Raw genomic sequence first — 14,135 nt, forward strand, 5'->3', positions numbered from 1 at the left:
GTGATCAGAGGGAATGTTCAACTCCGAGATTAGGAAGAGCCCTCCCTGCTACATTATTAAACACAGACTACATTCTGCTTCACTTTGCTACAAATGCAGACTGTAATTTCTTTTATAACTTCTGTATTTCAGAGTCTACTCCGGTAATAACATAAGAAATTCTCCTTACAAATGTGCTACTTCTTAAGAAAACCCTGACTGTAAAGATGGGTTTACTGCCGAATCAGCTCAGCAAGTCACTACCTCTGACATCCCAGAGAAATGCCAATGCCTGCTTTCTCGCCTAAACAAACCTCCAATGCCAAAGGGAGTCGCCTGTCAAAGGGGCTGCCAAGGAAGGGACCTCAGCTCGACCTTCTTCAGTCGGGCCTTGTGCAGAGATGACAGCTTTCAATAATGGGGACGTATTTGTGACCATGACCAGCTTTCCCTAGAGCTACTTGCTATCACTTCATCCAAAACATGGATAACTCCACTCAGTTCTCTAACCAAAAAAAATGTTCATTCCTATTTTTCGACATTTAAAAATAAACTGGAATTATAATACCAGAAAAGAATCCCCATTAAAAATGTACATGTAAAAGTATTTTGGACACACTATCTAAAAGGCAAGCCCGTTCCTCTCCCTACCCCACCCTGGCTCCCTTGCCCACTTCCAAACAAAGAAAGGCTCATTTACCATTTCAACAGATCCGTCCCCTGGGTAATACAAAAGCTCATACCGTCGAAAAAGCGAAGCGTTTGGATCATACCACTCTGTGATGAAAACGAATCTTTCACTCTGATTCTGCAAGAAAATGGAAGATTTCATCACTAATCCATAAAATATAGGCACTCTTGTAGAAATCATATACATTGAAAGCAAGAGTTACCAACAACCATCTGTTATACCTATTATATCGAATTATTCTGCTTTTCTACAATATGTCAGTTATCAACACACCCTCAGATATGCGCCTCTAATTTATTAAATAGCCTTAGATATCTTGAACATGGCTTAAGAACTGCTTCAGAACTGCTTGATTCCTCACAGCCATCCAGTCTTCCTGAGTAAATCAACCATGTTTAAAACACTTTTTAGAACTGTAATAATTCAGTCCTGCCGAAAGCAAGTTTACACATACACAGACAATCAATAAACTGCCATGAAAAAAAAAATCTGAGTGACTAGCTCTCAATTACATAAAGTTTTAACTTTCCTAAATTCAAATATGTAACAGTAATAGCATATTATTGCCATGAAAATTATAGTAAATACCCTTTCTCTCCTTAGTAATTTCACCTGATAGTATCTTTTTTATTTTGTTTTTTAAAATACATATTTTTATTGATTTCAGAAAGGGAGAGTGAGAGAGAGACAGACTCATCAATGATGAAAGAGAATCATTGATCGGCTGCCCCCTCCTGAGTGGAGGACAGAGTGGGGGACTTGGTGGGATCCTCCTGGATTGCTGGCCGTCTGGGGAAGGCTCAGCACAGCCACCAGAGAGAAGGTGCTCGAGCCAGTCGGCCCGCAGAGTGGTTCCTGCCTCCCAGGGCATCCCTGCTCCTCCCGGGCCCTACCTGCAGAGCAGCCCCGATCACAGAGCACAGTGGCAGGGGCCCCTGGTCATTCAAGTTCCCTCTAGTTGGAGGTCTGCCAGGGGCATCCTTACGGTTAACACAGAGGATAAGATGAAAACACAAGTCTAAGATGGGCCCTCCCTCCTTGACTATGTAGCAGTTATTTCCCATCAAACACATTATTAAACACATCTTAGCCCCAGAGCCTTTCATTACAATAGCAAAGTGAAGAGGGATGAAAAAAGGAATCTGGGAGTATTGCTGCTAATTCTGGATCTAATGTCTGATTCTCAGGTTAAGGTATATGGATGTTGATAATTCACTTATAAATGTGAATTACGTTAATAATACACTTATATTCTAATAGTTATGTTTATGATTATATTCAAAACTATAATGTAGATAGTTTTTAACACATTATTTCATTTTCCCCACAATCAACCATAAATGATACATTTAAACAATGCTTTTTAAAAAAATATATTTTTTTTATTGATTTCAGAGAGGAAGGGAGCGGATGAAAGAGATAGAAACTTCAATGATGAGAAACATTGATTGGCTGCCTCCTGCACGCCCCCTACTGGGGATCGAGCCCGCAACCCAGTCATGTGCCCTGACCGGAAATTGAACCATGACCTTCTGGTTCATGAGTCGATGCTCAACCACTGAGCCACACCGACCCGGCTAACCAATGCTTATTAGTCAAGATGAAATAAAGGTAAAATAAAAGACAAACCATGATATTTGTAATAGCTTTTTATCAGACATTTTTTCTTGATTCTTATAAATACAGACTTTTAAAGATTAGGTTTCACTGTGCCTTTAATTATTGCACTCTTTTAATATAAAATTTGAATATTAGTAGCTTATTAAATTTTTACTATCTATATTAAAATATTCATCCACTCAAAGACTCGATTGAACTAGTGCCTTCACGCTAAAATAAATACAGAACACTACACAATGGAAGCAAGGAGGCACATCTACCGGAAAACGGAAGGCGAAGGGCAGGGTGGCCAGGCCAATGGAAGCCCAGGGCCCCTGGCACCTCCACTGGTCCAGGCAGCCCACCCACTAAGCTGGCAATGGCACTCTAATTCTGAGGCACTCGAATTCTGCACAACACACTCTCCAGAAAACAGTATTAATATGAAGAATAAACTACTGTTTATGAGAACTATTGTTTCTGGCTGACAAAGTAGCTTCTAGCAAACCCATGGTATCTCCCAAGAACTAGAAAAGTGGGGTACAAAACAACTGAAAACAAACCAGGAAACCAAGAGTCCGATCAGGCAGAGAGCAACCGTGAGGGAGTCAGTGAGAGAGCGTCGGTGAGAGAGGGCGGCTGTCTACCAGGTGCCGCTGAGCACTAAGGAGACCGAGACCAGTAGAAATTGGAGGAGATCACTAACAGTGGGAAGAGCAGGAGCCATTGGAGAGTTGTAGAAGGTCATGGGAGCTCTTTTGTAAGTTTCTGGCAATTGCATTTAAGATGTGTCCTACCAGGTCACTCAGAGTCGGTACATGATTCCTAGAGAAGGAAATCAGTTCATGGAACAGAAGGGTGTCCATGGCGAGAAAAGATGCAGAGGCCACAGTAATATGACGTGGTGGTATGGGTTCAAAGACAGAGTGGATGTTGGCCTGGAAATGTCTTTATTTCACCTCCATTAATTTGCAGGGTATTTTTTTTCCCCACTGTTTATAGAGTTTCAGTGTTTTAAGATGAAAGAGCAACAGAGATGGGTGGTGGTATGGTTGCACAATATCAAGAGTATATTCAGTACCACTGAATTGTACACTTACAGTGGTTAAGATGGTAAATTTTATGTTGTGTATTTTACCACAATAATAAAGGGGGTGGGGGGAAGAGACCACAGAGGATCAAACAGCCCATTCATGCACTGACTTATTCGTTCCCAAAATATTTATCAACTATTTATCTGGTGTCAAGTTTTGTGGTACATTCTTTAAATTCCAAGAAACAATTCCTGACTTGAAGGAGGTCAATGGTATAAAACCCAAATATGTAGGGAAATCATTACAAGTCAATATTGCAAGAGCAATAACAGTGTAGAGTTCATACTTCCTTTAGGTACTTGCTATGGGCTAAGTACACAGTTCTAAACCTTACGTATTGTATACGACAACATTACGAGAGAGATGGTATTATGTCATATTTTGATGACATTGAGGCTCAGATAAGCTAAAACACATGCCCAAGGTGACATCGCTTATACACAGGTGAACCCGGACGGCTTGATGCCAGGCCCCATGCTCCTAACCACCCTCCTGAGAGTGGGGAGGGCGCTGAGGGAACGGGGCCGGCAGTCTCACTGGTTGCTCTGCTTGCTGGGTGTCCAGAACCTGAAGTGAGACCCTTCAACTTAATCTCCTGTGAGAGCAGATCTTAGAAAGCCACACGGCAACAATGACAATCGGGCCACACTGTCAGACTTGTCCTTCTATCCCTGCGCTGAACAGTGTGCATGGCACTCTATGATGCTGTATTTCAGGAAAAACGCCCTCACAACAGGCAGCAAGACAGTTGTGTTCCTACCGAAGTGCTCCCTTGCCCAAGTCGCACTGAAGCGGATTCAAATACCACCTCACGGAGAATAGTCTGGAACTAACCAGAAATCTGATTTTCAGAATTTGCATGATTAAGGGTTAGTAAATGGTCTCAATTGATCTTAAGCCGATTACCTGTTTCAGTGTGACTTCACAGACACTCTGGAGTAAACTATATAGATGATGGAGTAGACATTTCAGCAGGCTTCCACCCGATGACGGTATAATAGAAACCCACCCTGGATGACAGCATATTGGAAACCCACAGTGTGCAAGAAGCCCTGCTGCTCCCAGTGACGGCTGGGGAACGTGGTTTCCCAAGAAAAACCTTCACCTGGCCTTGAACGTTCTGAGGCCGCAGCGGACCATTAAAGGTCTCTCACCTGACACAGTAGGCAAACACACAGAGCAATTCCTAGTGCTTCACTTCGGGGCCACGGTGGTAAGTACAATGAAACGAAAAGACAGCAGCCCAGATGTTTCTATGTTCCCCTTACCACCGGGCTCGGCTTGCGTGTTCACTTGCTGGTACTAAACCTTCACCAGTAGTCTTCCTCCTGGGCTTCTTTCAGGGACCAAGTATTTCCCGCACATTGGATCGTGTCAAATATTAACTCAGAACCGGTGTGAACCTGTCTCGATTGTTCTCAGAGGGCTATTGCTCCCTCGTGAACCCACCTTGAAAGGCAAGCAGAAGGTGAGCTCCTGGGAAAAGGGCCTTTGTGTGGAGTTCTAGCTTAGCGTTTCTCACCAAGTCCAACAAACATATTGCATAAGAGGAAAAGGCAGGTGAATTATTAAACTTAGTTAATTATCCCATTCCACTTAAATTCTTTAAGAACTAAGTAAACTGTTGCAACCCCCTCCCCCCTTTTTTTAATCCTCACCCAAGGATATTTTTTTCCATTGATTTTTAGAGAGAATGGAAGGGACAGGGAGAGACAGAGAAACACGGATGTGAGAGAGACACATGAATTGGTTGTTTCCCACATGCCCTTGACCAGGGCCAGGAGCCTGCAACCAAGGTACATGCCCTTGATCAGAATCGAACCCAGAACCCTTCAGTACACAGACCAACACTCTATCCACTGAGACAAACTGGCTAGGGCTATTGCAATCACTTTTATCTTTTTTTAAAATTTACAGTTTAAGGCCAGATGTCTTCTCCCTTTGTGAAAATATGATGTTCAACATTAGGAGTCCACATATTTCCAAGATGGTATTTTTTTAAATTGATTTCAGAGAGGAAGGGAGAAGGAGAAAGAGTAGAAATATCAGTGATGAGAGGGAATCACTGACCGGCTGCCTCCTGCATGCTCCACAATGGGGATTGAGCCCGCAATCCAGGCATGTGCCCTGACCGGGAATTGAAATGTGACCTCCTAGTTCATAGACTGACGCTCAACCAACTGAGCCAGGCCAAGATAGTATTTTCTTTAAAAAAAAAAAGTCATCAGAGACAACATGGCAGAAGTCGGAGGTGTCCCTGTTGGCCTTTAAGAGGAAAAAAAGTCAATGCCAAGTAAACAGAACACAAGCCCAGGTGGGTCCCCAACTGTGACACTCAGGTACGCACTCTCAATTTAACTAACGCGCAAAAAGAGCCCGAAAAGATCCATTTCCCTAGATAAGTGGAATCATTTTACAAGGCACACATCCAGGCTCAGGGAAGAAAGGGCTTTCTAAATATTTTCCAGCATGGGTCCTTAGATCTCTTGAAAATTCTTCCTCCTAGGCCTCTGCAGATCACTATGTAAACTTAAATCTACCTGCTGCCCCGTGAAAAACACAATGCCACACGCTGCCCGCCGGGGGAGTGGGGGGCGGGGACCTTCCCTCTGAAAGCCAGGCTGAGCTCTGCTTTAGATCTCTTCAAGAAAACACAAGTATTTCCAGACCAACCCTAGCCACCTGATATTTCTGTACTTGGTATTTGATTTTCACAGAAGTTCAGGCATCAAAGGGACATGAATGACGAGGAAACAGAAGGTCAAACAGGTGAAGTGACTTGGCGGGAGTTTTATGACTTGTTTCCTGGTGGCCAGATGTGATGTTCCATATCAACTGCAGGATCAGCTGCCCAATCTCTGCCAAGATATCTGCTGGGATTTTGATAGGGGCTGCCCTGAATGTATTTACCACTAGAGAGAACTGCCAGCTTAACAGTATTGGTTCTGCCGATCCCTGAGTGTGCAACGTGCCTCCATTTGTGGAGACCTTCAATTTTCCTCTGCAACGCTCTGCAGTTTTCAGTGTAGACCTTGCACTTCTGCTAAAAACACTCCTAGGTACTAGTATTCGTTCTTTAGACGCTGTTGTGAATTATTTCCGAATTTCCTTTTCAGATTGTTCATTGTAATACATAGAATACAACTGATCTTAAATTCTGCAACCTTGCTGAACACATTAGTTACAACAGTTTTGTTTTTTCGTTTTGAAGATTCCTTAGAATTTTCTACATTTAGGTGATATAACCCGTGAATAAAGAGAGTTTTACTTCTTCCTATCCTGTCTGGATACCTTCCAGCCCCCTTTTCCTTCCCTGACTGCAGTGCCTAGAGCCTCTGTTACAATGTTGTGTGAAACCGGCGGAATGAGTCTGAGTATTTCTGAGCAGCAGTCCTTGGAGAAAGCACGGTGTGCCCCGTCCAGCAGTGCAGACTCAAGTGGCCCAAGCATCGCGGCTCCTGTCTGGGAGCGCGGAGCATGGCGTCAGCAGGTGTCAGAGGTACTGAGCAGACAGCATCTGCGGGCCGCACAGGAGACTGCCCGTTCGGGATACGTTTGCCTATATCATCCCATGTGATTCATGGGTTATTTTAATTTAGTAGTTTACCATTTGGGGTTTTCTTTAAATAAGATAAAGGATATTTTAGTTGAGTAAAAAATTCTAAAGAAGACATTTTCACGTTTAATCCCAAAGGAGGGCTTTGTCATTTAGGCCTCAGTTTTCCAATTTGTGTCTTTGGCTGTATGAGAAGTAGCCTGAGTTACTGCGTACTCTGTGCTTCCTAGGTGGATGGAATTCATATGCCACATCAGAGAGATTAAAAGTAATAAGCAACTAATCAAATCCACCAAGGACCTAGCCAGTGATGGCGAACCCTTTGAGCTCGGCGTGTTAGCATTTTGAAAAACCCTACCTTAACTCTGGTGCCGTGTCACATATAGAAATTTTTTGATCTTTGCAACCATAGTAAAACAAAGACTTATATTTTTGATATTTATTTTATATATTTAAATGCCATTTAACAAAGAAAAATCAACCAAAGAAATGAGTTCGCGTGTCACCTCTGACACGCATGTCAGAGGTTCGCCATCACTGACAGCCTGAAAGAATGTCCAACGGTGGAGGGGTGCCACCTAGTGTTCAATGTGGGTTTCAACACATCCAGGCCGCAACCATTTTACAACCGGCCCCGCCTCTGCAATGTTAGCACTGTCATTATGTATTAAATCATCATAATGTTGCAGAAGCCCTGAGTATCAAAATATGAATTGTTATTTTTTAAGGAAATTTGAGCCACTTGAATGCTCTAGAAATTCAGTTTTCAAAAAGGAAGTAAACAGTATTCACTTCTCTCTATAGCCACAAAAAAAGCAGAAGAAAGGTACTCCTAAAAAATAAACACCTCGCCGCCAATTTCAGATTAGAAGGAGCACAGGCTTCCAGGCTAAACAGGTTCAAGGCCAGGCCCTGTCACTTACTCATAGCATAAATTTGAGTGGTTTTGTTTTGTTTTTTAAAAGTTCTTTTCTTCCTATGAAAAAACTCAATACAAAGTAGGCACTCAATAAATGAAAATTGTTAACAATTAAGAAAAATAGATTTCCCATCCTGATTTATAAATCAATAAGTTTCTTTTCATTTTTAATATATCCCTCTCCAGTCACCAATTCCCTTTCTTTCTAATCCCTTGCATGAAAAAAGACCTGAGTTTTTGTTTTTGTTTCTTTATCTTTCCCCCAACAACAACAAAGTTCCAAGCAAGTTTAAATCAGTTACAGCTTTTTCTGTTTTTAGCCACTGAAGAAATCACCAGGTTCAAACAGCTGCTCTTATGGAAGCCGAGGGCTCTTCACCTGCTTTCTAACATTTAATAAACTGCACAGCAATTTAAACAGTTAAAAGCAAGGCTTTAAAAAAAAATCCTGTAAAACTATTTCAATATCTTCCTCGTGACATAACAAATGGTTTAATCTTTCTGTAAGTTCACTATTGGTGTATAAAAATGCCATAGATTTCTTAGCGTTTTGTGTCCTGCTACAATGCCGGATTCATTTATTAAGTCTAATAATTTTTTGATTGAGTCTTTAGGGTTTTCTATTAAAAGAATGCTTTTTAACCCTTGGATTAATTTCATTAACTTGCCCTTGCAAATTTTCCAAATTTAAGTCTCTTTTGAGCCTAACCCTGTCTTTAAGATTACAGATGTATTCTTGGTGTAAGCAAGAATTTAGCTGTAATGCACAGGGGCAGTCTCCTGACAGCTCTTTGTGTGAATTCGGATGTCTTTTAAGCTGTCTGTTCCCGAGGGCCTCCTGAGGCCAGGCCTGGGAGTGCAAAGGACCCTAAGAAATCAGCCCTGCCCTCCTGGCGCTCACTGTCCTCAGCTGAGGGCAGAGGCCTCACGGGAAAGCCAGGAGGCAGGGTGGAGGTAAGTTCCCCTGAAATGCACATCTGAAAGCAGATGGCCCAGCACCCACCAGCACTGCCTTCCTAAGAAACCAGGGCCTTGGGGAAGGGGCAGGGGTGACAGCAGGGACAGCAGGAGGACAGGCAGGGGCCGAGATTTCCCAACTACATGCCATCCTTCTAGTTTCTTCACCCTCTTCCAGCACAACCTGTTTGTTTCCTAACACTGACCAACGCTAACATTACATTACCTGTTTGTTTACTGTGACACCCTACTCCCGGAAATGGTAGCTCCACACCAGCAGAACAAGTCATTCACGCTACGTACGCTATATATAGCTGGTGCCTCAGACACAGAAGAGGGACTTTAAAATCATTGAATGAATGAATGAGTCTAGAGTTTCATAATAAAAGACTCTACTGTTTTTGACTTAGAATCCCAGGTTTTCTCTGGTGGTGAACAAATAGTTCTCCACACCTGGTTTCTCCAAAGTGACCAGGAGAAATTCAGTGGGAAGTAACCTCCGTCCTTTCGGCTGTCTTTCAGAGCATTCCTCGTCTCCCTCTCTGCTCTATAGATACTGATCTCCCTTCTCCAGGAACAAAATTCAATAGGTTTCTTAAAGAGCAAGACAATTTAGCACAAATGATAGACTGTACTAGCCACGAAATGGAGGACTTTTCCTTGTTCTCAAAGTTATATCTCTGAGCCTGTGTAGCAAGAACCAGATAGGCCTGAATGGGCTCATTGTACTTTCACAATCAAATCGCCAAATTATAAAATTTCAAGACTCCCAGATAATCCATTTAAGCTGAGTATAAATTCATGGGTCTCAGATCTAGTACTTGTTAAATATACGATCAGACATGCTTAGGTCTCAAGAACTATTCCTGCCATCTCCTCTCCTTCTCACGGACCTTTATTGTTCCATCAGGAAAATGAACTATAATAGAAATTGAAAGAGAAGGAATTTAATACATTAGAATTTAAATATTGGACAATAACACCACTAACCTCAAATACTTATTTCTAAAACTCGTTTTAGATTTTAATATCCTCCCATTTCTCATTAAGCAGCATTCTGGTGAATATGAAAAGAATGCATTTCACAGGTGTAGTATGTTACAGTTTATAAATGTCTTTCATATACATTTTCTCACATGATCCTCACAAACATCTTTAAGGTATTGTGAGAAGAAACTGTTATTGTGATTTTATGAGTGAGAAAACAATTTCCCAGAAAGATTACAGGTTGCACAGTAAACAAGCGTTGAGGCTGAGACTGGAGAAAGGGCTGGAACTCTGCACCAGGTACTCTATGGCGGGACAGGCTGCTCCTGCAGAACAGGCAGATGAGACGAGGCGCGAACATCGGTCTGTGACTAACAGCTGGGGAAGGCTGCCTCTATCTTCTTCAGTACAGAGAGCCAATAAATTCTGACTTTTAACAACTTATAAAAGATGTAAGATAATAATTACAGGTAAGTATTAATAGTGCATTTCACCTACAGAACACACAGTATTTGTAATCTTTCTCTCTCAACACACTGGAGTAAGGAAGGTACTAGTAACATTTTATTAAAAGTTCATAACCATTGTTTGATGTATGTATGAAATGTATAGAGGTTCCAGGTTAGAGTTTAGGAGAAATGGGCACCATGGCACACTGCTAGTGGAGTACAAATTGGCAAGGCTTTTCTGGGGTAATTTGGCAATTCATATCAAAAAGCCTTAAAAATGCACATGACCTCTCACTCAGTTATTCCATTTCTAATTTATTCTAAGGAAATAATTACGGATGTGTATAAAAATGTATCTGCAAATATATGTTAACTATGGTGTTAAAAGACCAAATTAATAAATGGATTGGTTAAATAAGAGCACATGAAAGAATAAAATATAGTTCTTAAAACTGATCTGGAACAATGACTAGGGTATATTAAGTTTAAAAAACAGATCTGTAAATAATGTATACAATAGAAACGTTTTAAGATACACGCATGTATGTGTATACATATATATGCATGTAGGTATGTGTGACTGGAGTATCATACAAAAATATTAATAGTGATTGTATATAATCAGTGATATTTCAGATTCATTTAACTATATTTTTTTTCACTTCTATATTTCAAAATCTCCAAAATTGACTATATTTCTATAATAAAGTTAAATATTTGATATAGGTATAAATATGTACATACTATATGTGTTTTATATATATTGCATGTTACATATATACTCAGTATAATTACTGTATACATACTATACTAGAGGCCCGGTGCATGAATTCATGCACTGGTGGGGTCCCTCGGCCTGGCCTGCGGGGATCAGGTCAAAACTGGCTCTCCAACATCCCCGAGGGGTCCAAGATTGCGAGAGGGCGGTTCTCGGGTGACGCACCCTGGAATCAGGCTTCCTCCTCTCTGGTTCTGGGTGCATCACCCTAGAACCACAGCTGCCATGTCATCACAGCTTGGCAGCTCCTGCATTGAGCATCTGCCCTCTGGTGGTCAGTACATGTCATAGCTACTGGCTAGTCAGTCGGTCGCTTAGGCTTTTATATATATAGATAGATAAAATGCATATAGCACATATGTATATTTAACTGGTATAAGAACTATGGAAAAGAGAGGATGAAATTGAAATTTACATATGTCAGACAACCATTATGCATACACATGGAAATACATTTTTAGAAATAAAGCAATATGAAGAAGGCACAGCACATAAGAGGAGTCAGGAGAGAGAACAATAGCAACTTAATTAGACAAAGCACCTAGTGTCAGAAGATAAACTTGGATTGAGCAGTACATTTTAATAGTTACAGCAGGGGTCTTCAAACTAAGGCCCACGGGCCACATGCAAATACAAATATTGTATTTGTTCCCATTTTGTTTTTTTACTTCAAAATAAAATATGTGCAGTGTGCATAGGAATTTGTTCATAGTATTTTTAAACTATAATCCGGCCCTCCAACAGTCTGAGGGACAGTGAACTGGCCCCTGTTTAAAAAGTTTGAGGACCCCTGAGTTACAGTTTCTCACTTCTAATTAACAGAAAATCTTACAATGTCAACAGCTTTTGAAAGTGAAGTAGTTTAGGCAGTTTTTTCAGGAAAGTGGATGTAAGGTTCATAGGAAGTGTTGGGGAACAAGTTACTTCTGTCTGAGGCCGCAGCACCATCGAGGAAGGTCTTAGGAGAAACCACAGAAGAACACACACTGCCTATGTAGGAACTGACACAACCGCCCTGCAAGGTACAGCTCTGCTTGTCATGCCTCAGAGGAGATATGGAAACAAAAGGCCCAGAAAAGGGCAAATTGTGAAAAGGCAATTATAAGGAGAGAAATTAGGAACCACTGATCTTCAAAGACAAAAGCAGAACAGAAAAATGTCTTCCAAAGTTTACAGGTAGGATGAAAATAAGCACCAACTAAGATGGTTGAAGTTTAAATCAGGCAAAGCCAAGGAAAATAAGATGTCTTGATGGAACAGGAAAACATATGAGATGCATCATCCCACTGCATTTAGAATGAAACCCAAAGTCCTTCCCAAGTTCCGTGCACCTCTCAGATCTCTTCTGTCCCCACCCTGGCCTCCTCCCCAGGCCCAGCCACACCATCTCCCTCCTGCTCCTCTAACAAGCCTATGCCCTGCTACTGCCTCGGCCTGAATGCTCTTCTCCTAGCTCCCTACCTGGCCAGCGCCCCTTTGAGATCTCAGTGATTCTTATCATTGATGTTTCTATCTCTTTCTCCTTTCCTCTCTAAAAATCAATAAAATATGTTTTTTAAAAATATTTTTCATTTACACTGTTTTAAAGGTACAAAAATACCAAGTCCTTAGGAGCATTTTATCACAAATTTATAAATTTTCTTCAAAATTTTGGATCCCACTAAGATGATTTCTTTTGTTTGTTTTGGAGTTTTGGGTTTTGGTGTTTTAGGGGTTTTTTTGAGATATAATAGTCATATAACTTTACATTAGTTTCAGGCCTACAACATAACGATTCAATATTTGTACATATTGCAAAATGACCACAATAAGTCTAGTTAACATCCATCACCACACATAGTTACAAATTTTCTTCTTGTAAAGAGAACTGTTAAGACCTACTCAGCAACTTTCAAATATGCATTATAGTATTATTAACTACTAGTGGCCCAGTGCACAAAAATTCATGCACAGGGGGAGTGGGGAGTGTCCCTCAGCCCAGCCTGCACCCTCTCCAATCTGGGACCCCTCAGGGGATGTCTGACTGCTGGTTTAGGCCCGATTCCTGTGGGATTGGGCCTAAACAGGCAGTTGGACATCCCTCTCGCAATCCGGGACTGCTGGCTCCTAACCGCTCACCTGCCTACCTGTCTGATCGCCCCTAACCACTCTGCATGCCAGCCTGCTCGCCCTCCCCCCCTTGCTGGCCTGATCACCCCTAAATGCCCCCACCCTGCCTGCTCACCTCCAACTGCACCCCCTGCTGGCCTGCTCACCCCCACCCTGCTGGCCTGATCGCCCCCAACTGACCCCCATGCCTGCCTGATCACCCCCAACTTCCCCCCACTGATGGCCTGCTCGCCCCCAACTACCCCCCCCCCCCCTGCTGGCCTGATCACCCCAACTGCCCCCTCCTGCCTGCCTGCCCACCCTGCCAGGGCTCTGTGATCAATGCTGTGCAGAGGGAGGCCCTGCCCACCCTGCTGCAGCTCTGGGATCAATGGCAGAGCAGAGGCAGGCGTTTCCCACCAGACCTGCACTCTGCCATTATTCCTGGAAGGTCATCCGGAAGGTCTCTTGGTCTAATTAGCATATTACCCTTTTATTAGTGTAGTCACCTCACTGTCCATTACATCCCCATGACATTTATTTTGACCCCTTTCACCCTTTTCACAGTGCCCCCTTCACCTCAGGCAGCTCTTGAGCTGTTCTAAGGCAGTAGATCTTAAATGTTCTTAACACACCCCACACAGTAACTTTGTGACATGATGGAGGTCTCAGCTAATGCTACAGTGGTAATGATTTTGTAATACATAAGTGTATCAAATCAACACTTTGTACATCGTAAAGTTACACAATGTTATATGTTAATTATATCTTAAAAGCTGGGTAAAGAAAGGATGGGGGATAAAAAGGCAGAAAAAAGGCAGAGCTCCATATGAAGAAAATGAGGGCGTTATATTAACCAGTTGCAGTTCAGTTTTGCAAATACTTCTGGTCCCTACTGAAGAAGAGTATCACGGACTGTGTTGGTAATAAAATATATATAAAATGTATATTTGTAAACGTTTCTGCGTATAATTTAGGCTCTATATTTTCTGACTCAGTTACAGCAGGGGACACCGTGCTGGGGGCTTTGGGACTGCA

The 14,135-nt window shown here is 42.1% G+C and overlaps 1 protein-coding gene across 5 annotated transcripts in view; it reads right to left on the reverse strand.

Moving 5' to 3' along the window:
* Window positions 1–14,135, reverse strand: part of NME7 (NME/NM23 family member 7) — a 112,236-nt gene that overhangs the window by 89,816 nt on the left and 8,285 nt on the right. For 4 of the 5 annotated variants that reach the window (XM_036343428.1, XM_036343424.1, XM_036343425.1 and 1 more), the window contains exon 2: window positions 680–787. In XM_036343428.1, coding sequence (XP_036199321.1) covers window positions 680–787 — 108 coding nt within the window. Of the gene's footprint in view, window positions 1–679; window positions 788–4,517; window positions 4,776–14,135 lie in introns of those variants that run through there. The other variant, XM_036343427.1, reaches the window with a different exon arrangement.

Source organism: Myotis myotis, unplaced genomic scaffold (assembly GCF_014108235.1).
Source record: "Myotis myotis isolate mMyoMyo1 unplaced genomic scaffold, mMyoMyo1.p scaffold_m19_p_18, whole genome shotgun sequence".
NCBI lineage: Eukaryota > Metazoa > Chordata > Mammalia > Chiroptera > Vespertilionidae > Myotis > Myotis myotis.